At 53.1% G+C, this 25764-nt stretch overlaps 1 protein-coding gene across 5 annotated transcripts in view; it reads left to right on the forward strand.

Annotated features, from left to right (window-relative positions):
• Positions 1-14085, forward strand: part of TEAD4 (TEA domain transcription factor 4) — a 62696-nt gene extending 48611 nt beyond the window's left edge. For all 5 annotated transcript variants that reach the window (XM_059184515.1, XM_059184511.1, XM_059184512.1 and 2 more), the window contains 5 exons: positions 712-851; positions 1936-2109; positions 12432-12572; positions 13517-13669; positions 13785-14085. In XM_059184515.1, the coding sequence (XP_059040498.1) occupies positions 712-851; positions 1936-2109; positions 12432-12572; positions 13517-13669; positions 13785-13898 (722 nt within the window). In that variant the 3' untranslated portion in view covers positions 13899-14085. The remainder of the gene's footprint in view (positions 1-711; positions 852-1935; positions 2110-12431; positions 12573-13516; positions 13670-13784) is intronic.
• The last annotated feature ends 11679 nt before the right edge of the window (positions 14086-25764 follow it).

A 25764-nucleotide genomic window follows, 5' to 3' on the forward strand; every position in this document is an offset into this window, starting at 1 on the left:
GCCCATCTCTTCACCTTTGTTTCCTGCCACGGGCACAAACCCACCTGCTCTCCGGTTCCCCCCCCCCCCGAGGACCTAGCTTCCAAACCCGCTGAGCTTCTCACAGCCCTCTCCCTTTGCCTCTGCCTGGCCCTCTGCTCCGAGTGCTTTTCCCTGTCTTCACCTCCTGCCTCCTGTGTGTGCTGGCCACTTCCTTCAGGCATCGCTGTTTTTGGAGAAGCCTGCGCTCTTCACGCCCGAGGGCGTACCTTGTCAGTTCTTACCACGTGCCTTACTTCCTTTATTAGCAAACCTGTATGGAGTGCCTGTTCTGAGCCAGGCGCTGTTGTAGGGGCTGGAGAGACAGCAGTGAACAGATCAGGAAGCTTCCTGCCCCCATGGGGCTTCGGCATTGTAGGGGGTTAGGTCTGGTTGTCTCAGACTGGACCTCAAGCTCCCCGGCACTGCAAACCCGGCAGTGCTGCTCAGGAAGCTCTTGGTCCCCCATCCAATGTCCATTTCCCCCCGAGTGCAGTTCTTCCCAGGGGCCCAAGGGTACAGCTTGTACAAGTGCCGCCCTCCACCACCCCTGCAAGGAGGCCTATTTAAGAAAGGCAAGAGAGCTCCTGGTCAGCTCAGGGCCTCACTGCTGGGCCCGGGATTCTCGCAGAGGCTGTCGGCAGGGAGGCTGTGTGTGGACCGCTCCCCATGTGCCTCTCCCCCTGCGTGCAGGGTTCGAATCTCCTGCAGGACCCACCCCGTCGCCCTCAGCGCCCCCAGCACCCCCATGGCAGGGCCGCAGTGTGGCCAGCTCCAAGCTCTGGATGTTGGAGTTCTCTGCCTTCCTGGAGCAGCAGCAGGACCCTGATACGGTAGGTGCTGGCCCCGGTCTGGCCGGCTCTCTTACCCACTCCTGTTCCCGGAGGCGCCTGTGTCTTCAGCTCTTTCCTCACCTGCTTCTGGCTTCCTGCCCTGGCCTTCTGCCCCACTCCACTTCTGGTTGCCCTCAGTTCCCCTAGTCCTGCCCAGTCTTCCCTTCCACTGGCTCTCCCTTCCCCTTTCCTTTCCTTCATCCGCCCCTCCCTCTTTGCTCACTCCGGCCCCTCTCTTCCCCTCCTCCCCTGGCACGGTTGGTGATCCCGCCCCAAAGCCCTCCCCGGTGTCCTCTGTCCATCCCAGTTCTCTTGGCTCTCCCTCTGCTGCTCCTTCCCTGACCTACACTCTTCTCTCCATGCCCTCTGCCCTGCCTCTCAGCCCCCCTGCTCCATCCTTGCCCCTGTGGCTCTGAGGGGCCTCCTATGTCCGGCCCACATCCTTGGGCGCCACCCCCACCCTGTCCCCTTCGTGTCCCATGTCCTGGGTGACCAGCGTCATCTGGAAAGGTCAGAGGAGGAGGAGCTGAAGGAGGCGGGGCACCCAGGGGACTTCACAGACCATTTTACTCTGATGTTTTCAAACTTGTGTTTTCAGCAGAGGAACCATTAATCAAACGCTTATTCAGAAGCCCCGTGTGTACAACAAAAGAAGTAGACTTTCTTTGGGTGTAGTCCAGTGCCTGTGAGGGGCACAGGGGCAGTCCAGCCCCCGTCTGCCGGTTGGAGCACAGTTTGAAAACACCTGATCTCGGCCGGTGGTCTGACATGGCAGATAAGAGAGGTCCAGAGGTAGGAAGTGATTTGCTGAGGGCATCCAGTGGCCAGCCAGGACTGAGACGGAGCCCTGTTTATTAGCAGCGACTAGGCCCACTAGGTGCAGGCACAGCTCCGGAGGCTTTATACCCATTAACTTGGCTTTACATCGGGTCCTTTTACTGTCCCCATTTTACCAGTTGGGAAACTGAGGCCCGGAGAGCTGAAGTCACTTGCTCTAGGTCACGCGGCCGTGATCCCAGCTCTGGTCTACTCTGGCTGCCTGCTACCCCATACCTGTCCCTCAATCCAGCTGTTCTCTCTGCAGTACAACAAGCACTTGTTCGTGCACATCGGCCAGTCCAGCCCAAGCTACAGTGACCCCTACCTCGAAGCCGTGGACATCCGCCAGATCTATGACAAATTCCCGGAGAAAAAGGGGGGACTCAAGGAGCTCTTTGAACGGGGGCCTTCCAATGCCTTTTTTCTTGTGAAATTCTGGGTAAGCCCTTCGATAAGCTCTTCCTTCCAGTCCCAGCACGTTGATAATAAGGAGGAGGAAAGAGAAGAAGTGGGTATTGGGTGCCCTTTCCGCAAGTGCAAGGGGCGGTCTGAGCACACAGCGGCCACAGGGTGGTGGGAGGCTGAACCCAGGAGCCACAGGGGTTGCCGGAGAGCCAAGCTAGCAGGAGAAGGCCCTGTCCTGAGAGGTGATGACAGCCTCAAGGGGACTACTAGAACAAGACCTCAGGGAACACTGAAGGAGGAGTCGGCAAAGAGGCTACAAGGACTCTTGGAATGCCAAGTCCTGAGTTCGCTTTAGGGCCACAGCAGGGCCACTGTTGCGTTGGGCAGGGTCTGCAGAAGTAGGCTATAGATTTAGGATAGCTACCCCAAGAGAGACACCCACCCAGCTTCCCAAACATAGGCTTAGCCTCTGTAGCTTTCCCTACAGGGAGGAGAGCTCCCTGCTTTTGAGTCATCTCCTCTGAGCCCACTAAGCTGTAGTGCCTGCTCTGAGAGCTTACCTCCCAGGGGCCCAGTGCACACAGAAAAGGGGTTCAGGGTGCAGACAAGGGTGTCTGACAAGTGCACACTTAGCCCGTGGTGGAGAAGTGCAGCAGATCCTTCTGGAGCCTGGTTTTGCTTTTCTCCTGTGTGGAATCTGTGGTTTTCCAGATCTCGTGTTTCTTTTTGGTGTCCCTGCTTATTTTTCTGGAAAGCATTCTCTGGTACTTCCCTAAGGAAAAATGTGGTATAGATAAATGTTCAAGTCTTTGCCTGTTGTTCTGTACTTGGTTGATAGTTTGATTGGGTATAGGATCTAAGTCATGAATCATTTTTCTAGAAATGACTTTCAAGAATCATTTTTCAATACACTGCTCCATTGTCTTCAAACACAAGTAGTGTGGTCACTTTCTGATTCTCTGTCCTTTGTTATGTCACTTGGGTTTTGTTTTAGTTTTTGTTTTTTATCTCTGAAAATTTTGCATTTCCTTTCTATGCCTTAACACTCTTTAAGTTTCACATAGAGGAGCTTTGGGATATGTATGTTTTTACTTTCTGATTTTTTAAGCCAGGCCCTTTGAATTGTGAGATTTTGTTACTCAAATTTGGGGAAATTTACTTATATGATTTCTTTCCCTTTGTTGGCTCTGTGTTCTTATCCAAGAACCCATATTAGTCTTATTTTGGATATCCTGGACTTACTCTCTATGATTTTTACAACTCATTTGATTTGTACTTTGATTTGATTTGTACATTTGATTTGATACTCTCTATGATTTTTACAACTCATTATGATTTTCCAACTCATTTTCTTGGAGATTTCCTTAACTATATCTTCTAATTCTTCTGAGTTGGTTGAATGTATCTGAGTACATATTACATAGAACCCAGTATAGCAGTGGCATAAATAAGTAGTTTATTTTTCAAGGATTTCAACTCCGTGAAATCACTAGAGATCCTCTATGGAGCTTTCTTGGAAGTCACACACAACACTTAATTATTCTGTGTGGTTGTACTCTTATTTGAGTAAACTGTCATTCTGAATAAAATTAGGGTTCTATGATGATAGAAGAAAATGGATGAGTCTTTGAGTTGCTATTGTGTTCATAGTTCAGTTGATGGCATTTTTCTTAGTGGTTCAGAAGGTCATGGTGCATTGTATAATTAGTGATGGATTAGATTAATGGAATATGGTGGCATTCTCTGCCCCACTTTCTACTGAATGTCTAACTTTGACCATGATATTTTTAATTAATTTTTTTTAAGATTTTATTTATTTATTTACACAGAGAGAGACAGTGAGAGAAGGAACAGAAGCAGGGGGAGTGGGAGAGGGAGAAGCAGGCTTCCCGAAGAGCAGGGAGCCAAATGTGGGCTCGATCCCAGGATCCAGGGATCCGAGCCGAAGGCAGAGGCTTTAACCCACTAAGCCACCCAGGTGCCTCCCAATATTTTTAATTTTTAAGAGTTCCTTCTTATTCTTTGATGGTATCCTGATCTTATTTCATGACTACAACTTTTCTTTTATCTCCCTGGGATACAAAGTAAGACCCATGTGTTTATATTTCTTCTCTTCCCTTCTTTGTATTTATTTCCTTTTCATCCTTTTTTCTATGTGTTTTGATGTCTGACAATGTCTGTAATTCTTGGTTCATATATAATTCACCTATCATATAATTCATCGACTTAAAGTGTGTAATTCAATGTTATTTACGGCTTCCCTAATACTTCGTTGTATGGGTATACCAAGTTTTGTTTATCCATTCATCAGTTGGTGGACCTTGGGGCTGTTTCCACCTTGTCTGAATAATGCTACTGTGGATTTCACACCCAAGTTTTTCTGGGGCTATAGGTTTTCATGTCTTTTGGGGAGACACTTGGGTCTTGAATTGCTCTGTCATATGGCAGCAACTCTTTGCCTTTTTTGAGGAGCTCCCAGACTGTTCTCCGAAGTGGCTGCGCCATAGTACATTCTCACCAGTGGTTTTATGAGGGTCCCTGTTTATCCACATCCCTGCTGACCCTAGATTATTTTCTGTGATTATACCCCTCCCAGTAGGTGTGAAGTGGAATTCCTTGTGGTTTTGATTTGCATTTCCTGTGCTTATTGGTCACCTGTCTGTCCTCTTTGGAGGAATGTCTGTTGAGCTCCTTTGCTGATTTTTAAGTTGGGTTGTCTTTTATTATGGAGTTTGAGCTTATATATTATAGACAGAAGTCCCTTATTAGGTGTGTTTTGGAGATACTGTCTCCTAGGCTGTCAGCTCTTTTCACATTCTTGATAGTGTCCTTTGAAGCAGAGAAGGTTTTCATTTTGGGGAAGTCTGATGGAGTCTTTCCTTTGTTGTTTGCACCATGTCCATATTTAGTGATTGGGAGCTCTGTGTACAGGGTAGGACTTGTCACCTGGTGGGTCACCTGGTGGGCTGCACTTTAAGGTGCTTGGGGTTGAGGAGTCATCTGGTTTTTTTTAAGGGAAACAATAAATGTCAGCATGTTTATTAGACCTTTTTTTTTCCCCCCCTTGAGGTTGTTCAGTTTCTCCAGAGAATTCTCCTTGAATGATGCCCCCGGAAGGGGATATACTTGGTCCCTGCAGCCAAGGTGTGGGACAGTGGGGAGGACTGGGGATCCAAGCATTTCTTATGCAGCTTTCAGTCAATTCTCTCTCCCCCCTCTGACCTGCTCCCTGAAACCTGACGCCCTCCTGTAAATTTTCTAATGATTATTTCTTGGTCTTCTGTCAAAGGGTGGGAGAGGTGGGCCTCACCACTCTTGGTACGGCCTTTCAGTCAGTGTCTTGTGCGAAGAAGCCCGTGCCTTCCCTGCCTGTACTGTCCTGGCTTCTCCAGGCCCAAGCCCCTCAGGGCTTCTCTCAACCATGGCTGCTCACTTTTTACTCTAAGACCTCTGAAGGTGCTTTGAGGCTGTGATTCCACTTGCTTCCTTTACCCGTAGAGTTCCTTCTAGCTCTGGTCAGCCTTTAGCCTTCTTAAATTTGTGGAACTCTCTTGCCCGTGTGGTTTCGCCTCTGTTTGCTTCATGTTTATGGCACAACACATTAAAAAAAGTTCCTTGCTATTGTTTCTAGTTGGTTCCCTGGAAGGGAAAAAAGTGAACTTGTATCGTCTGTCTTCCATTTTAACCAGATGTCCTGGAAAGCAGCTTTAACTAGAGTGTCACCTCTCGAGGATTGGTAGTCCTTGTTTGGCATGCTGGTTTGAGAAGATCTAGAGGCAGAAGGTTCCAGATTGACTAGTGATGACCACCATGGGTGTAGCAATGGGGGTAGATAGTGGCACTTGGCGACATCTTTACCATCCCTTCTCTTCAGGTAATGAGGAATCACAGAAGGTTTCCCAGCAGGGAAGGACACGGCCAGAGTTGTCCTGAGCTGGATCAGTCAACCGTCCAGACTGGAAGTGAGGAGGAGGCTGCTCTAGTTTAGGTCAGGCAGGACCTCACCCAGACAGGCTGGCCTTAAGAGTGTGATGTATGGGGCAGGATGTCTTTCTTCCTTTTTCCAGGAGGAGCTTAACCCCACTTCACTTCCCCATTTCCTCTCTCTACTGTCCCTTTTGGCCCTGGCCCTGAAGTTGGAAGTAAGAGGCTTTGCTACGGGCCGCCGTCAGCAGCATCTCTGTGTAGCAGGCGCAGTAGCTCCCGTTCCCTCCTGTGAGTTGAGGGGGCTCCTGGCGCTTTTTTTGGGGGGGGGGGGAAGCCCGCACACTCTCTTGAATGATCCTTCCCCCAGGCCCCGCCAGTCCCGACTTAGCCTTGGCTTGGAAGAAGGACCTTGGGGGAGGTGATTAGTGACTCCTTCTCAGCAGTGGCTCAGCTACCCTGAGGTTGTCATTTCAGAAGGAAGGCCTGGTTGGCAGGAGGCATTTGTGGAAACAGTACCTGGGGGGCGAAGGGATGGGGAATTTGGGGCCTTTTTCACTAGCTCCTGCCTTCTTTTAGTTAGTAGTAATATTCTGTATTCTTCTAGCCACCATCCAAATGAGGACCATCCTAGGCCTCCCCTTTCACAAAAGAGGGGGACACTGAGGAATGGAGTAAGCAAGGGCCTGGCTTTGAGACGTCCAGCCAGGGTAAGCCTCTTTCCTGTAGTCGTTCTTGTGACATGCACATGACGTAGGTCAGGGCATTCAGTGGAAGGTTACACCAGGCACTGTCCATCACTTTACATGTATCAGCATGTTTCATGCTTGCCGCAACACTGAAGGCAGGTTCAGTTGACGGCCTCATTCTCTACAGGGGAAACTGAGGCACAGAGCCGTGAAATGACTTGCCAGGGTCAGCCAGTTCATAGCGGCTTAACAGATTCACACTCAGTGTGTGTCTAGGGTGTGTGCTTGGAACCAGGACATTGAACTGCCCAACCTTACAGAGTGGCTGTGGGATGACCCTACGTGGGGTCCTGCTTCTGCTGGAGAAGGCTGTGGATTGCCTATAAGAGGCTCCACAAGGCCCTGAGGAGCAGCAGATAGTGGCAGTGCAGAGACAGCAGACTGAACTGTGCATCCTGGGTAGAGTTGGGCATTTGGGCTTCTTGGGTTCTCTGGAGCCCAGACTTCTCTTTCAGAAAATGAGGACTGGGGCGCCTGGGTGGCTCAGTGGGTTAAAGCCGCTGCCTTCGGCTCGGGTCATGGTCTCAGGGTCCTAGGATCAAGCCCCGCATCAGGCTCTCTGCTCAGTGGGGAGCCTGCTTCCTCCTCTCTCTGCCTGCTGCTCTGCCTACTTGTGATCTCTGTTCGTCAAATAAATAAGTAATATCTTAACAAAAAAAAAAAAAAAAGAAAGAAAGAAAATGAGGACTGTCCTGCCTGCAGGTGAGAGTGGGCAAGTAGGGAAAAGGAATTAGAATGTTCTCTCCAGCCTTGCTTGTGGCCCACATCCTTCCTTCCTTCTGATGCTTTCATTTATCATTTGGTGATAGGGATGGATGGGAGAAGGAAGGGAGGGGACAGTTGGTGCTGAGGAAATTGGTCAGGCCAGTTCTCTGTGTGGTCCCTGCACTCTGCCCATGGGCTGTACCCGTGGCCCCTGCTGTGTGGGCCCAATATGGCCCTTGTCTTCCAGGTGCTCATATTCCAAGTGGGAGGATCTGGAGCAAATCTCATGTTCTTGGGCAATAACTAGTGTACAGATATAGGGGAGTGTGATGGACTATAAGTGGGGCCCTCCTGGTGTGTCCTGGGGGAGCAGAGGGGCAGCAGTGGGCTCCAGCTGGGATGTAGAGGCTCTTGTCTCTGCTCTGCAGCTCAAGAGCTGTGGCCCGAGTGTATCTCCACTTCTCTGGGCCCGTTTCTCCATCTGAACCATCAGCAGTTTTGTTCTGAATGGTCTGCAGGAGGCTGTGTGTCTGAGGGCCCCAAGGTGCCCTGCCCTTTGCTTGAGCCTCTAGAGCCAGTCCCTCTCTGAAGAGCAGACACTTGGTCAGGGAAAGGACAGGTGAAATCAGAGATGGGGGCCTGCCAGCGGCCAGGGCTCCAGGGCAGTCATCTGGTCTCTCCTGTATGGGGTGGGCAGAGGCACCAGGGTTGTACAAATTCTGTGATGGGGGAAAAGGAAATGCTCCTGTTTGCTAAGCATGAGCCTTTTGGTCAGCTCTGGGGTCCTCACAACCATCTGGAACCCTCCGCTCCTGCCCCTGGCCTGGCCACTCCCTCCCCTGGGAGGCGAGGCGGCACTCCTTAGAAAGGAAACAAAGCCGCCTCCTCCAAAGCCTTCCCTTCTAGATGCTGGGGAGTTGACCAGCGCCTTCTTGGAGTGGGAGGAGGACTTTGATGTCCCTAACCCAGCCTCCTAGCCCATTCCCAATGGAAGTTACTCTTCCTTTGATGGGGCCGTGGTGGTATTTCCTAGGCTGCTGCCTGGGGGACAAATCATTTCCAGCTGGAGCTGGCGTGGGGTGCAGGAGGGTTGAGTTGTGAGACTATGCTCTGTTGGGTGGGACATGCAGGGTCTGGCGCAGGGACTGAGAAGCTGAAGTCTCTTCTTCCTTCCCCACAACATGTGGGACCAGCTGGGGCCACCTCTGTCCTCAGGGCAGTGGAGAGGGGGCTCGGGGACACCGAGGGCTGTTAACACCAGTCTGCAAGTTGAAAAATGCCGGGCAGAGGTGAACTGAGGCCTCGGAGGGAGGAGAGTACATCAGACCGGCCCCCATCCCAGCCTGCTGCTCCCTTTGGGCCCTGACATTTCTCCCAGGCACATGCCAGCACATGACAATGAATCTGAGCCCCTCCGGCCCCCTCTCCTGGGCTGCGGCTGTCTCGGCTCATCTGTCACCAGATCCCCCACACCTGTTCCAGGCCCCGCCTGGGCTGCCCACCCACACCACAGCTATGAATAGGGCGAAGGGAGGAGAGTGTGGGGGCACTCGGAGGGCAGGAGGGCGAGTGCCTCTTCTGCTGAGAAAGAGAAAACCAGCACGGTAGAGTGAGGGGGTGCCAGGGTGGACAAGAAGTGTGCGATGTGTACGATGTGTGGGGCAGTCCTCCGGGAGGATAAGGCAGTGAGGCCAAGAGGAGGTGGGGGGCAGGGTTTGTCTGGGTCACCGCCCACATCTGCTTGGCTCTGGGCTGCACGGCCACAGGGCCGGCCGGCCCCAGGATGCACAGCAGGAGCTTGTTTTCTTTCCCACTACCTCCTTCTCTCTCTTCCTCTCTCTGTACCACTCACAGCATCTCACTCGTGCTCCTTGCTGTCCCACCAGTTATGAATTCCTTGATAGCAGAGACAACGTTCAGCCTCTTTGGACCCCACTCCCCTTGACTGTGCTGGGCTGGGGCGGGAGACATGGGTGACTGAGGGATGGAAGAGCCAGGTGAGTGGGAGGCTAGGACCAAGACCTGCGTGTGCTGGGGCAAAGGTTATGGTGGGGCAGGGATGCGGGGCTCACCGCTCATCTCACTTAGCGCCACCCAGCGGTGAGAGGCTGAACAGCCACAGGCGGCAGCCGTGGCGGGGGCGGGGTACGGGGTTGGGAGGAGGGCCTCGCCCCAGGCCTGGCCGGGGCCCCTGGGAGAGCTGAGTCCTTGCTGGCAGGGTGCTTACCATCTGGAAGGGGCCGAAGGCATCTGAACAGATTCTGGCAGCACAAGGTGGTGAAGGGCATGGCATGTCCAGAGCGGTGCGGGGGCGCTAGGCAACTGTGACCTTTGTGCGCTGGGAAGAACCTGGGAGGGATTGGGCCGGTCCTGCCCAGCCCTGGTGCACAGCATTCTTTTTGGTGGCATACAAACAAATATTTCTCCTTTAATAGTTACGCAGTAATTATCACAGAAAAAAAATAGAGTTCCTGACTGATTTCCTGGACTTAGCATGGACGTAAGGAATGAGTGGATTTAAGAGAAAACAGTGGGGACAGAACAGGGCCCTGGTAGGTGCTACACAAGCATGTCGTTCATCAAGAGGACTCCGGCGGTGGCTGTGATTCGAGCGCCATCATTCTGTGCCCTGGCCTTGCCCCTTGGCTGGCACCCACCCTCCCGTGTTCGGGTGCCTGCCCTTCATAGGCAGCCGACCTTCCTGCCAGCTCTTGTTCACGCTCCTGCCCTGTGCTTCTGGCTGCAGCATACTTTGAGCAAACTGTTCCTTTTTAAAGAAGTCTGACAAACTTGGTTTCCTAGGAGGAGCATGTGACTTAGCGGGGAAAATAGGAGACGGAGAGCTGGATTTTGGTCCCAGTTCACCACGTACTTCACTGGAAGGCCTTTGCTGGTCCCAGCTGCCCTCAATTCCCAGCCCAGGGAGGACCGCCCCCGCCCCACCCCCAGCCAGGACTCAGGGCACCCCTTGCTTGCCCAGCTCCATCCCCACCCCAGGGCCGAGATGCTGCTATTTATTTCGGAGGCTGAGCCTTGAATGTAGCTGGAATTCCTTGTTCTCCTTTCTTCCTAGTGGCCTCATTAAAACCATTGCAGAGTGCACTAAACCTGTGCCATTCTATTCAGCATGAAAATAGCCCATTTTCTTTTTCTCATCATGAAAGTTAACATATCCTCATTGTGTTCCATAACCTGCCTTTTATTTTTTTCACTCGGCAATCGTCTTCATTTCACCACAGTAAACACAGGCCCTCCTCAGTAAACTCAACAGGAAACTCAGGCCCTTGTGGCGACCTAATATTTTCATTGTGCTGTAAGACATTGAACCAGTCCCCAGCAGTCCAGACAATGTTCTTCCTCTCAGAAAACTTCTTTCCCCAAAGGAGAGAAACATAATGACTGAGCATCCCCTAATGGCTGGTAACAGAACTGCCTGGTGCCTGGCTCTGAATGGTGCCAGAACCTTCCGTGGTTCTGGGGAGCCCCTGAGTTTTGCTCAGAGGAGGCCTTGGTGTCAGATTCTTCAGCCTCGTCCGGAGCTTCTGCGTCGTGGGGCTGCCGCGCTCTAGGTCCAGCCTGGCGGTGCTCAGGCTGCTTGTGTGGGTGGGAGGAGAGAATGCACCCTCAGAAGAAGCCTTTTTAGATCTGTGCGTTTGTTCTGAGTTCTGAATTGCTCTGCTAGCAGGCCCTGGCTCAGATGGGTTGATTCACTGGGGGGCCCTAACTTGGGGGATGGGGACCCCTAACTGGCTTAGGGCTTCAGAAGCACAGTGTCTGCCTGAGAGCTGCCAAGGCGTGGACTTGTCTCATCTGAGCTCTCCCTCCGTCCCTGTAACTCTACCGGACGCAGTAAGCGTGGGAGTGGGAGCTTGAAGACCTGCGTCTCGTCGCTTGTCAGCTCTGTGGGGCTGGGCCAGGCCTGTGGTCAGGGAGCCTCACTGGTCATGCTGAAGCCAAGATCCTGCTTCTATCCCACTTGCAGGGGATGTGTGTGAAACTGGGAGTCTTACCCCATGTTGGCTAAGAGAAAAATTTCAAATCAACCCAACACCCAGCAGGAGGCACTTGAGGCTCTGCTGTCAGCAGAGGAAGAAAAGATGTGTGTTGGGGAACAGCAGGAAGCTGATCTAGGGGACCAGGGGCTCCCAGGCCAGGCTGGGGAGCAAGCATCAGGTTCTCTGATGGCAAAGGGTCAGTGAAAGGGTTTTAACCATGGAGGGGTGCAGTTAGACTCGTCTTTTGAAGAGAATTCTCAGAGAACGTAGAGAATGAACCGAAGGGAGGAAGACCAGCAGTGGAGGGGCTTCGTCTGGAGGCTGCAGCAGAGATGTGAAAAGTCAGGGGTGACTGGACTCAGTACTGCCATAGACATGGGTGAGAGGCCGGCCCCCAGAGCCGTTTCCAAAAGAGCACTGGCAGGGTCCAGTGACCAGCTGGACTGGAGGATGAGACGGAGAGGAGTCCTGGCACCACCTCCTACTCTCCCCTCCGCCAGTCTCCCATTCTGGCTTTCTGTTCCCACGCTTACTGCACTATCAAAATTGACTCTGGAAAGGATCTGACAAATTCATACTAAAATAGAAATGACTGATATAGATTCAGTTGTTTGCAGTTTAACAAGAGCAAAGCCTTAGACTATAAAACCATAAAACCTGAAGTCCTAAAGACAAAGTTGGGGGCCCCACTGCTGGATGTTTTGGTGCCTAAATGGGTAGCGGAGGCCTATGACTAACGCAGATGACAGTGTTCTCTTTTTCCATTGTTTAGGTAACACATCCTGACTTTACACCAGGCCTGGCTGTGGAGAAGGGTGGAAGCTTTCCAAGATCCTACTCTCCCAGTTCTTTTCAGGCCTTCCTGATGTCTTGCTGGCCCTAGAACCTGGACGGTGGCCCCAGAGTTCTCCCTAGGTCCACTCCCAGCAGGGCCTCTGTTGACTCACCAGTCCACTGTGAGTCTTCCCTGTGTCTTCCTCCAGGCAGACCTCAACACCAACATCGAGGATGAAGGCAGCTCCTTCTACGGGGTCTCCAGCCAGTACGAGAGTCCGGAGAACATGATAATCACTTGTTCCACCAAGGTCTGCTCTTTTGGCAAGCAGGTGGTAGAGAAAGTGGAGGTAGGAGCCCCCCAACCCGCCCCGCGTGTTTGTTAAGGCAGGCCCATCCCTGCCTCAGGCTGCCCTTCATCCTGTCCCCACCGCTTTGCCCACGTCTGTCTGAGTCCGTGAGCTATTCCTCTCACATGCCCGCCAGTTATCAGTAACCCAGCTCATGTCCAACCCAACCCGATGCCAGGCTGGCACCAGGGCAGAGAGCACGCCCAGCCCCGGGCTTCTCAGCCCCTGCCACCCCTGTGGTCACCTGGGGACCGTGGAAACACACCAGTGCCTAAAACCCTCTCTGCACCAATAGTGGTTTATAAAATGCTTTTTGAGTTTTTTTTTTTTTTAAGAGATTTTATCCATTCATTTGACAGAGAGATCACAAGCAGGCAGAGAGGCAGACAGAGAGAGAGGGGGAAGCAGGCTCCCCGCCAAGCAGAGAGCCCAATGAGGGCCTTGATCCTGGGACTCTGGGATCATGACCTGAGGTGAAGACAGTCTCCCAACCCAGTGAGCCACCCAGGTGCCTGCCCCTTGAGTTATTTTTAATTAAATGTTTATTTTGAGAGAATTACATACAGCTCCACATGCTGTGCCATTGTCACCCCGTGTACCTTCACCCGGCAGCATCCTGTGTAGCTAGAGTATTATATTGGCAGCCGGGAGATCAACATCGGGATAGCCCTGCAGTGTGGCTCAGACGTACCCTGCTCCCGCGCCCTTGTCGTGCCTATTAGTGTGTGTTCATATGCTGGCAGGACTGAGTCACTGCTCTGTCCCATCTTGCCTAGTGCCACTGCGCTTTTGTCCTTGAGCTCCCTCCTCCTCGGCCTGGTCTGCCCGTCACTGACGGAGGAGGTGGACAGTGAGTGGGTCACGGAGCTTCCCCAGAGAGCTGGGCCGGGGCAGGAAGTGGTCAAGAGAGATTCTAAGCCCCCGCTGCCCCCTGGGTCCTGCAGACAGAGTACGCCCGCTATGAGAACGGCCACTACTCCTACCGCATTCATCGGTCCCCGCTCTGCGAGTACATGATCAACTTCATCCACAAGCTGAAGCACCTGCCCGAGAAGTACATGATGAACAGCGTGCTGGAGAACTTCACCATCCTGCAGGTGCGTGATGGGGGGCAGGTGCGCTGCAGGTGTGCGGCAGGAAGGGATCAGTGGGTCGAGACAACGTCGTGCCCCTGTTTGGGGCTTTAACTCTCATCTTTCTTGTCCCCTGCAGGTGGTCACCAACAGAGACACGCAGGAGACACTGCTATGCGTCGCCTATGTCTTCGAGGTGTCAGCCAGCGAGCACGGGGCTCAGCACCACATCTACCGGCTGGTGAAGGAATAAGAGACTCAGGGAGCAGGGAGGGGGGAAGAGACGTCGTGTGTGCAGGGATGTGGGGAGGGGATCTGCAGAGGCCCGAAGTGCCAGGAGAGCGGAGAGGTCCCGACTCTTCCTGTCCAGGAACAAACTGTGCCTGAACCTGCAATGCCCAACCCCAAATAAACCCAAGATGGTGTGTATTTTCCCAGGACCTGATCTGGCTGTCTGAGCCTCGGGAGGGACCGTGGGAGAAGGGGAGCAGACTGGGAAGCAGGCCAGAAGCAGCCCCACAGGTGCCCCATGGACTCGGCCAGGAATGTCGCCAGATGCAGAGCTCCCGATGGGATGGATCCCCTGCTGCCATTCGAGCCCTGCACTGTGCTGCCGGCCGCGCTGGGGGGTCGGGGCTTGGGTTCAGGGCTCTGTGCTGGGCATCCCCGCGTATGCCCCTGCAGGGACTGGTGCATGGTGTTGCGGCCACCATTGGTGCCCTGTCTGCAGGACAGCCAACAGGGAGGCTTGGTCCAGTCCAGGGCTCAGGTTTTAGGTGTGGAGGTGACAGTTATTGGAAAGGCCGGGAGGGGATGTAGCCAGAACTCTCTAGAAGTTTTCATGCATCCCCGGTGAGAGTGGGTTCCATAGCCCAGAGCTTGAGACAAGGAGGGCAGGAGTGGCGGTGCTGAGGCCAGCCTGTGGAGTTTAGGTGGTGAGGCTGGTGTCACGCAGCACTGTTTGTGGGAGTGAAGGCCGAGAAGGTGGGTCAAAGGTCTGTAGTGGACCAGTGGTCTCTAAGACCACCCAGTTCTCGTGTTCTGTGAGTCCTACCTCGGGCTCCCTGCCAGCTGGGTTATCTGCTGGGTGGTGACTGCCTCTGAGCCAGCCCAGGCTTTGTGCTCCCTCCCGGGACAGTGGTAGTTTCTGTGTGCCCTGTGGGTGGAGGAGGGCTGTGGAGCCCACCCTGGGCCTCGAGGGAACCAGTGAAGGGTTCCCTGGTTTCTCTCTTTCCTGGCTTCAGTCCCGGTATTCCTAGCTGTCTGACCTCGGGCAAATTTCTCCACCTGTCTTAGCCTTGGGGTCCTTTGCTCTCCGTAAAGGGGAGGGCAATGGGGCAATAGCACCGACCTTAGGAGGCCTTAGTGAGAAGGAGAGCTGACGTCCGAAAGTGCCTGGTGCAAGATGCACTAATGAATGTAATTATTTTATCCTCCCCTCCCTCAGGGAGGCCTGGGTCTGGTTCTTTGCTGCCATCTAGTGGCCCTCTATCACCCTTAATGGAAACCACAATTCCAGAAGCCTGGAGCAGAAGGGAATGGAGGTTCAACCGGCAGGTGTTTACTTTGTGCCCAGCACTCAGGGAGCTATTATGGGAGTACAGAAGTGACTAAGACAGCATCTAGGAGGTGTCACGGAATGGTGGTTAGGATTGAGGGCTTGAGTCAGACAGCTAGGATCGAAATCCTGGCACTCAGCCGCTGAGTAGCTTTGTGGCTTTGGGGCAAGTTACTTAATTTCACTGTGCCTCAGTTTCCCCATCTGTAAAATGGGTATTATAAGAGTACCTACCTCGGATACGTAGAGTGCCTAGAATGTGCCGAGCACATAAATGTGTTCGAGAAATACACATTATTATTAATAGCCAGAGCTTGCAGTCTGAAGAGTTGGACTGGAGACTCCTAAGCAGGGCTGGCTGTGCCTCACCGAAGCTAGAGGTCAGAGCTGCGAGAGAGCAGGGGTTGGTAGACCCAGGGAAGAGGTTGTGGTGGAGAGGGGCTGCCCCTTAGAGGATGGGCAGTGCTTAGATAAGCAGGTGGGACGAAGGCTGGTCGGCCTTCCAGATGGGGAAAGGAAGCCAGCTGTCTGGTGTCCTGCCCTCACAGCCGGGGGCTGCCTCTTCTCCCCAGAAAACAACTTTAACCAAATGCCTCTGGACTGCTGCTAGACCTTGTGCCAAGTTGCGTGACTCCACTGTATGTGGGGGTCGGCTCTCATAAAAGACGTGCTGTGGGGCAGGGGTCATGGGGTCCAGGAGGCCCTGAGCAGACAGCATATGCTCACATGTCCACGGCGGGTTTGTGTGAGGCTCTCCCACCCCTTCCCGGTCACTGTCACAACCCTCACCCTGCGCCTTTCCCCTCGGGCTGTTTGGATAAGGAGAACTCATGATGCCTCCCCTTCTGGCTTGACTGGACCTTCAGGCAGATGCTCACAAGGATGTGTGAGCAGCCTCTTGGCCGTGGCACACATGCAGGGGTTCAGGAGATGAGCCTTTGGATCACAGTGACAGCGAGGCAGGGCAGATGCCCGGGCCAGGTGTGAGCTGGGCATGCTCCCTTCTCTTCAGGAGCTGACCTCAGTTGCCTCGTGGAAAGTCATGTACTTAGAGCTGTAGGTTCCAGACCTTTCAGCCATGGGGAATGCAGGTGTAGATGCCTCTCCCCCTGGTACAGTGCAGGCTGTGGCCCTGGGGGACAGTAGGAGCTCTGACCTGGCCCACCACTCTCCCAGGCTTCTCTGGCACTCCCCTGTGCCCTCTGAATCAGGCATCCTTCCCTGCCTTTAGGCCTTGGCCCTGCAGCTTCCCCTGGCCAGTTGTGCCCTGGCCTCTCCTCCTCCTGGAGAACTCCTACTCATACTTAAGGGGCCGGCGCGCGATCATCCCCTTTCATGCAGAAGGGTGAGTCACACCTGCCCTTGTGTGGCAGAAGCCTTCTGTTTCTGACCCAGAACACAGGGACTGCTGTCGTCCCTTCTCATCCTCAAGTCAGGGGCGGTGTGCCATCCCCATGGGACAGATGCAGGAAGCAGGGCACAGAGCCGTGACCTCACTTCCCTGGAGTGTTCATGTGTTCACTCGGTTAGCAGCTGTTTGCTTCTGCTCCATGCCGGGCGCTGGGATCACTGACCCAGGCAGACAGGGTCCACTGAGGAAGAAAACGAAGTGAGCAAGTAATGGGACATATAGCCTGACACATGCTTTCAAGGCAGAGAAGGGTGCTGACATGAGAGTCCCTGGGGAAGCCTTGCGACCTGGGGAAGGTGGGGGGAAGGCATTGTGAGGAGAGGCAGGGAGGTATGGTGTGGGGCAGGTGCAGAAAGAGCTGTATGGGCTAAGCTACAGGGGTGACAGGCTAGATCGGGCCCCGGGCCAGCCGTCCAGACCCCGGGGGCGAGGGGGAAGGAGACGCAAGCCAGCTCCCTCTCCCAGCCCACCACCCCCTAGCTTGGCAAGGACTTTGGATTTTATTCCATGTGAAGGGAGGTCCTGGAAGTGTTTGAAGCAAGGGAGTAAGTCTTTTTGATCTTTAATCTTCGATTTTTTTTAAGAAACCGACGCTGGGGCTAGTGGGGCCCACAGAGAAGCATGTATAATTGTCTGCTCCTGCGTCTGTCTTTCCTCCCAGACTCTGTCTGTGGGTGGAGACTGTAGCTTCCTCCGTCTGTTACTTTCTGTAAACCAAACACCAGGTCTGGACCACAGCAGATGCTCAGTAAACATCCGCCGAAGGAGGGCTCGTGTACCAGGCAGTGCGATTCCTGCTGTTTGCGCCCCGGCAGGTGAAGGCCCTGAGCCCTCGAGGGTGGAGTCCTTGCCCCTCCTGACCTGTCTAGAGCCAGCTGGGTGCATGGCTGGGCTGGGGACATGGAAACAGACCTCTGGTCTGACGGTGACGAGCACACTGCCTCAGTGGCTACCAGTGACTTCCGTGGAGTGGGGTGAGCGACCCCACAGAGGGGCTTAGGGTGTGTGTGTGTGCATGGGTGTGTGTGTAGACACCCACTCTGCCCTTCAGGACTAAAGCTGGTGGAGCAAGAATTGGGGGGGGGGGGCAGCCGTGGCTTGGGACACTCAGACTGTGTCAGGTACCTGCATCCTCTCCCCAGCTGTGGGCTTTGGGGGACAGTGGGCAGGGCACACTGATGGGGCTGGAGGTAGGAGGCAGGCAGCTCCTGTTGGCCTGTGGTGCCGGGCCTGGTGCGGGGCTCTGTGGGGTGTGCAGCGCTCCCCGGGCCAGACCCGCACGGTGTGAGGTTTTAGCTCGGGGGTGGGGGTAGCCCACAGTTGCCCTGTCCCAGCCCCTCTTCTGTTACCTGGTGTGTCAGCTCCAGAAGTGAAAACAAGAAGCTCTGCCCCAAAGACTTAAATAGAGATGGGTGTCGTTCTCAAGAAGCTGGAGTGGCTGCTGCCACATTCCGCAGCCTCGAGCAGTTAGCCCCCGCTCCCAGACCCTCGTAGCCCCGCTGGTGAGATGGGACTCACATGGCTTTGACTCGGGGCTGCTGTTGGACAGAGGTGACAGCCTGAGCTCACGGTGGGCACCCAGGAAGTGGTGGTGACTTAGGTGTGTTAGGACTTGCCCTGACCTCTGCTCTTTCCACCCCGAACACGCACACACCCACATGCACACGCATGCGCACATACGTTCACAGAAAACGCCCAAGCTCTGCTCTGTGTCAGGGTCGTGGGAACTGTCCAGCACAGAGACCACGCATAGACTTTTGTCCTTGGGTCTCAGAAATGGGGAGTGTTCTTACCTGAGGAAATAAGTCTGTGGCACGTGAGGGGGAAGAGGCCCCAGGGAAGGGGCCTCCTCGACAGGGAGCACGCAACCAATGGTGGGACAGGCCACCCTGAGTAAGAGGCCGTCTGCGATTGGGCTCTGTTTACTTCCTGGGAGAGGACGGGGGAGGTGCCCCAGTGCTGCTGTACGAGTCTGGAGCCCAGTTGGCCGGAATGGTAATGTCTTTTTATTTTTAAGCTCGTGGCTGTCTAATATTCAACTTTAAGTTTTTGTATTTTTGCTATGTAACCCTTGTCCCCCCAAATCTTCAGTAAAGTCTGCTACCTACACAGAGGACTTTGTGTGAGTGGTTTGTTTTTCTGGGACTGAAATAGTCCCTGTGTGACCAGAGCCCAAAGCAGCCGCCGCAGCCGGCTGGAGCCAGGGGGGCAGTGGCCACTGAACCACGTCTGTGGGGGCAGCGACTCGGAGCCCCCTGGGCCACCTCCCGGCCAGCCCAGTCCCTCCTAAGAGGAGAGAGAGCCCTGGGTGGTGCCTGCAGAAGTGGGGGACACCCAGGTCTGTGCCGCCATCCCGGCAGAGCATGGAGCCTCGGTGGCCATCCAGCTCCTGTGACTTGAGTGCCAGCACCGGCTTCCGTGGGCACGGCGGGTCTGCCACGCGGAGCGTTAGGTCCTTCGTCAGCCACAAGAGTGCGCAGAACCCGCTGGATCTGAAGAGTGGTCAGGGCACGAGGTGCAGGCAGGGGCTGTGGGAATGTGGCTCTTAGCTTGGCACATGAGGAGCGTGATCTCAGCCCTTGATCCGAGAGCAAGCAGACCCACAGGCAGGATGGCTAAGGCCATTGCCTGGAGCAGCACCGCGCCCCGGCCACGGCCACACTTGTCTGTTCGCTGGCACATTCCTTTCTCCTCAGGAGACTGGGTCACTTGAGTACAGTAGCTTGTGCATATGTTCAAAGTCGGGAGTTGGGTGAGCTTAAAGGAACGTGAGCACCAGTGTTCAGAGTCTGGTGGTCCTGCCTCCACGTTGGGAGCTGGAGTTCTCCCAGGGACTCCTCTCCTGTGGACACTGGTTGAGAGGCCGTTCCTTCTTCGTCTCCACAACCCCCCCTCCCATTACATCATGCTGGGAGTAGCGTCGTCATCCGCAAGGCGGGTCCCGTCGGGCACTGCCAGCGGAGCTGGGGGTATGGGGTCCCCATGTGGCACAGCAGGCATCCGGCTTGTGGCAGACACTGCTGAGCGCACGCCGTGTGCCAAGCACTATTCTAGGCGCTGAGGGAAGGGAGATGAGGGCCTCGGCTCTCAGAGGACCCCCGTTCTAGCAGGGAAAGGATAAGAACGAGAGAAGGCAAACAGACAAAAAACAGCAGGAAGCGGTCAGTGCTTTGACAAAAATAAAACAGGATGGTGTATCAGAACAGGGTTTGGCCACATCCGGCCTGCTGCCTGTTTTTGGATAGCTCAGAAGCGAAGAATGGTTTTTACATTTTCAAATCGTTGAAAATAAATCTGCAAATCAAGTTTCAGGGTCTAAATAGAATGTGATTGGAACACAGCCACAGTCCCTGTTCCCTACTGGGCACAGTGACTTTCACGCAGTGTCCCGGTGCTGGGCGGTGGGGCCAAGACCACCAGTGGCCGGCCATGCCTGAGGACTGACTCTCTGGCCCTCTCCAGGAGGAGCTACTCCTGTGTTAGGCTGTGGCTGGGGGCCTCCTTCGAAGGCCTCTCTGAGGGGGACAGGAGCCGGCCCCTGAGGACCTAGGGAAGGGAACCCCTATTTTGAGGGTGCTGGGGTGGAAAGCACTGGGCGCAGGAAGGATCGCAGCGTGCTGGGGTCTCTGCAGTTCCCAGGGTGGGGGGCCGGGTCTGCCCTGACCTTCCTGAGGCGAGCGGTGGTGTCAGAGCCGTGGTTCCTCTCCCAGCCTGATGTGTTTCCTCCCGGCTGCAACGCTCTTGGTGCGCTTCGTCTTTGATGCCCATAGCCGAGCCTCTCCTCACAAGCTAGTCCCCCTCGGTTGTCCATACTTCACAGGGCTACCCACAGCCCTTGCGTGGCTCTGACGCCCTGGGCACGTGTCCGGGTGGGCTGCACTCTGTGGCCCTCTGGAAGCTGTGATGTTGGCAGGTGGATTTCTGTAGGGTTTCTTCCTTATCTGGTCAGATTCCGGGGGGAGGGGTCCCTTCAGCTTCACACTGGGGAGAATGGTCCAGCCCCCAGCATTGTGGGAACCCAGTGGGGGATGAGTGTCAAGGACATCTCAACGTTCACTGTAGACGCTTCCATCACTCTGTTTGCTGCTTCTGAACCTGGCACCCCAGCCCAGAGCCACTCCCTGTCCCGCTCTGCCAGCTTCTGCCTGGGTGTGGGGACCATCCTGTGGCTTCATGGAGTCAAGGAGAGGATTTGGAGCATCTGTCTCTTCTTCTTCTTCTTCTTTTTTTTTTTTTAAGTTTTTATTTATTTATTTGACAGACATCACAAGTAGGTAGAGAGGCAGGCAGAGATAGAGGGGGAAGCAGGCTCCCCACTGAGCAGAGAGCCTGACGCGGGGCTCGATCCCAGGATCCTGGGATCATGACCGGAGCCAAAGGCAGGGGCCCCAACCCATTGAGCCACCCAGGCGCCCCGCATCTGTCTCTTCTTGAACTGAATTTGAGTCCTCCTCTCTTTACCTCCACTTCTAGAGACACCTGGTGCCATCAAGGCTTGACTTTGGGGCATTCGGTGGAATAAGTCATGTTCCTTTCTGGATTTGTCTGGGCAAGGATTCCGCTTTCTTAAGTAGGCTAAATCAGTTGGCACTCACCCTTCTGTTTTCCGACTTCTGAATTTTTTTAACTAGTATTCCCTCCCTGTACTCTTTGTTCTGTAGGATATATCCCTTAGAAAATGTTTATGGTCATCCTTGAAGAGTTTCCAGAGGGAACAAAGTATGTGCCTGTGTTGAATCAACCCCTTTGTCCCAATTGCTTATTTAAAATCTCACTCTGTCTTGTGAAGACAGGTAACAGGAGGCAGGAAGGGGTGGCAGGGAGGCCCAGTTAGAGGTTACTGTGGTGATCTAGGGGAGACATGACAGTGCTTTAGACTAGAGCACTGAGGTTCATATAAAAGCAAGTGGACCTTGAGATATGTTTTGAAGACAGTCACCATGACTTCCTGATGGTGTGGTTGTGGAGAGTATAGGAAAAGTGAGGCATTAAGATCAACTCCGAGGGGGTGCCTGGGTAGCTCAGTGGGTTAAGTCTCTATCTTCGGCTTATGTCATGATCTCAGGGTCCTGATATCGAGCCTTGCATCAGGCTCTCTGCTGAGCGGGGAGCCTGCTTCCTCCTCTCTCTGCCTGCCTCTCTGCCTACTTGTGATCTTTCTCTGTCAAATAAATAAATAAAATCTTAAAAAAAAAAAAAAAAAGATCAACTCTGAATTCCCTGACCGAAGTCACTGGTGCCATTTACCGCGATGGGAGAAACTTGGGAAGGAGCAAGTCTGTGGGTGGGGAGGAGTCAGGCTGAGACACGAGTGGGGATGGCAAGTAGCAAGTGTATATATGATTCTGGAATTAGGGGGAGAGGCCAGGGCTGGATTTAGGATTTCCTGGCATCTGCACTGGCAATTAGGTCCTTGAGACTAGATAAGATCACCTAGAAAGAGAATATGGACAGGGAAAGAAGGGGTGTCCCCAGGACGGCCCTGAGTCATTCCAACATTTAAGGGTAGAAGAGAGGAGGAGGAAAATTGGGAAGGTGTATTTTCCTTCTCAGTAGTGAAGGAAAGAAAGTGTTTAGGGAGTGCTGACATGCCACTGACAGGTAGATTAAGATCAAGATGGAGAAACGCCCATTTCCGGTAGAGACTCCCTAGCTTCCCCCTCTTCCTGAGTCCTAGCTGGGCACATGGTCACTCAGAATAAATACTCTATCTCCTAGTTTCCCTTGCAGCTAGATGTGGCTCTCTGTCTAGGATGGCCAATGAGGTAAAGAGAGCTACACCTTCCAGAAGTGTCCTAAAAGGGAGAAGGCATGCTCTACTGAGCTCTTTTCAGTTGACTAGTTTGTTATATGATGGCCAGATCTCCTACAGCCATTTTGGGCCATGAGGTGACCTCAGGAATGGAAGTTATCCATGGTAAAGCAACAAGATAAAAAGATCTTGGATCTTTGATACCATGGAGCAGCATAACAACTGTGGACAGATTTCAGATGAGAGAGAAATCAATTACCTTCTTTAAGTCACTTTTACTTCTGCGTGTTTTTGTAGTTAGCAGCCAAACTGAATTCTAACTGATACATCACTGGATTTGGCAACAAGCACAGAGGCATAGGGTTGAAGCATGGACAGCTGAAGCAGCAGCCACCACAGCAACAATACCACCCCGACGGTCATAGCACTTTTCAGTTTACAGAGCACTTTCAGACATGCTGCTGCGCCTGGTGTCTGCGGCTCTGTTGTGATTCCGCAGACTTCTTTTTATAGATGAAGAAACGGGAGGCTCAGGGAAACCACTGACTCAGGTCATGGGGTTACTGAGTTGCAGCTGATACACTTCAGCCTGCATTCTGGCTTCCGAGCCAGGGCTCAGGGATGCGGGTGAAGCGCAGGAGATGGACATGCGGGAAGTTCTGCCCCAGAGTTTGCCCGATGCTGGGGAGATCCTTGGCAAGCTCCGATGTCCGCGGATGTCCCCGCGAGCCCCGGCTCCAGGAGAAAGTGTTATTTGGTGCCGCGATCAACGCTTTCTCACCTTTTCAAGAAAATGCTTCTATTTCTAGAGGGATGAAGTAGAATGAAGGAGACGGTGGAGAACAAAGGAGGCAAAAATTAGACAAGCATCAACACGGGGAAAGTGTCTCTGCCAGCTGGCCTGCTAGCAATCCTGTTTGGGAAGTAATCAGGTAGCAATCAGATGTTCAGACCAAGTCTGCTGAGTGTCCTGTGACCGTGTAAATGTCTCAGGATCAAAGGGATCCATTGCTCTTTGCAGCCTCCCTTCTTCAGAGGCCCGCTCTGAGCTTCTGAAGTTTGGCATGAATCTCGCCTTCTGCTTTTCCTCTTCAGTAACGACTTTGCTGACTTCTTTCCAATTTCTCTCTCGAAATCCCCACCAATCACCGGGATACACAGATTTTAAGCTGATCCAGGGTCTGCACCATCCGAACGGCAAGGTGAGGGGCCTTTTAAGTACCTTGCTGCAGGTGACGTAGTTGGCGAGTAGAAGCTGAAATTGAAATCAGCCTTGTGACTTCTAAGAGCACATGCTGCTCCCCAGCCCAAGCCCTAGGCCCCGAAGAGCCCTTGGGAAATACCATTCTGTCCATCCCACCCATGGCCCCCTTTAATCTTGACTGACCCAACCTAGCCCCCCGTTCCTGGAGGCACATTAAAGCAAGCCTCACATGCCTGCCCCAGGGAAAGGCCTCGGCCCCTCCCCCATTCCAGGCGGTCCACTTGCTCTCGCTCTTCATCTCACTGGACCTTGGATTCCTGGCGGTAGTCCCTGGCTTTGATACTTGCTTCTGCTGTCGGCAGTTTGGCAACTCATCACATTCTCCTTGCAGCTTTCTGGGCCCAGGGGTTTTTCTGTTGGCCCTCTGCTCTGGCTGCCTCTGATTCAGCGTCCTCCCCTGGGCTTGGACAGGGAGGCTTGCCCTCTGTCCTGGGCTCTGTGGAACCCGCGTCTGGGCCAGAGGTGGATGTGGCATTGAGATGGCATTATGACAAAGGGGCACAAGGAGACTCCGTCCTGCCCTTGGCCACACTCCCTTTTCCCCCGGGGAGGTGTATGCCCAAAAGAGGCAAAGCAAGGCACTTATCACTGTCTTTATCACCTAAGACTTGGACCCCCAATGTCAAATTCCAGAGGGTATGAGTGGCCTAGAGCCAAAACAGGCTTTATACATGCCATAAACACTGAGTGCCTAGGATGTGTCTAGCACTGTTCCAGCTCCTGGGGACATAGCAGTGATTAGAATCAAAGTGCCAGTCCTCCAAGACCTGACGAACTAATGTGTGTGTGTGGGGGGGGGGGGTCACACAAAAAAATCAGCAAAATAACATCAGGCCTCCCGTTCTGTACTCGCCTCACTCTCATCCCCACTGGCCATTCCCAGAGAGTCTGGGAGGATCTGATCTCTGTGATGGAAGAGGGGCCACACGTCAAAGATCAGAGGGAGTGTCAGGACCAAGGGAGGGCAGTTGTCTCGAAGCCTGCTTAGATGAGGGCCCCTGGGTCCTGCTACTGTACGAGAACAAGATGCTTTGGTCCATCGGCAGGGAAAAACCCTTACCTTAAGAGACGGGGGTGAAAGAGCCCTAGGTAACGGACTACTGGAAAGAGCCACACCCGCGCATGCGCACATGTGCGGAGCACGCCCCATAGGACGGGCTTCGCGGGGTGGGTCCTGGATGCTGGGAGTCCTCAAGGAGCTCAGTAAAAATGCAATTTCTCACCCCACCCATCCCAGTCATCCAGAATCCAATGCTGCAGGTGATTCCTAAGCACAGGCACGTTAAAGTTTGGAAGCAGCAGGCTGGACTTTGACCAGGAGCAGAGAAGGGCCCCATGCCTAGATTGGGACCAACCCACAATGATTCCTCTGGGAGACCGGCTGGGAGTGGGAGTGTGGGGTGCGTCCGCAGGGCTGCCTTCCCTGCCCGAGACTGTATTTCAGCAATGTATCATTGCTTGTAAGTTAGTTACTGTAAATGAAATCGTAAAAGAAAAATAGAATGAAAGAGAACTAAATTCCAAAAAGCGTCCTTCCTTGTAATGCTTGACCTGTAATACTTGGGATATCTGCAACTGTCAACATTTCAGCAAATAAATACCATTCTGTGTTTTGCATTAGTTTGTAAACCGCTAAGCCACTATCAAGTGAGTTTTTATTGTCCGAGGAGAAATTTTATGCATGGAAAAGAATAAAGCTGTTTGTGTATTTCAGTTTTTGATTGATTAAGGTTGTAAATTTTAAAGCCTGATTTTATTAACTCATGTTCAACTGACATATCTTGCTATTTTGTTCATAAAACTAGTATTCTCACGTTAAATCTTTTACTTTTTTTGATTAATGTTCAGTTAGCCTATAAATTCTCTAAACATTTAATATCACTTACAAACATTTAAAAATCACTTATTGATTAAATTAGCTCCGACTGCTTAGGCTATAATTAAGCACTTCGAAGATCTAACAAGGCATACTTATGAATCTAACAAAATCTTAGACCCTAAGAATTTAACACTAAGAACTTACACACTTATTCATGAAACATGGTAAGTCTCAACTTGTTGATCTAATCAGATTTATTTAAGCATTTAATCACCAAACTTAATCCACCTCAGTTATGAAATCAATATCCCAAGT

This window comes from Mustela lutreola, chromosome 8 (assembly GCF_030435805.1).
Source record: "Mustela lutreola isolate mMusLut2 chromosome 8, mMusLut2.pri, whole genome shotgun sequence".
In the NCBI taxonomy this organism is placed as follows: domain Eukaryota; kingdom Metazoa; phylum Chordata; class Mammalia; order Carnivora; family Mustelidae; genus Mustela; species Mustela lutreola.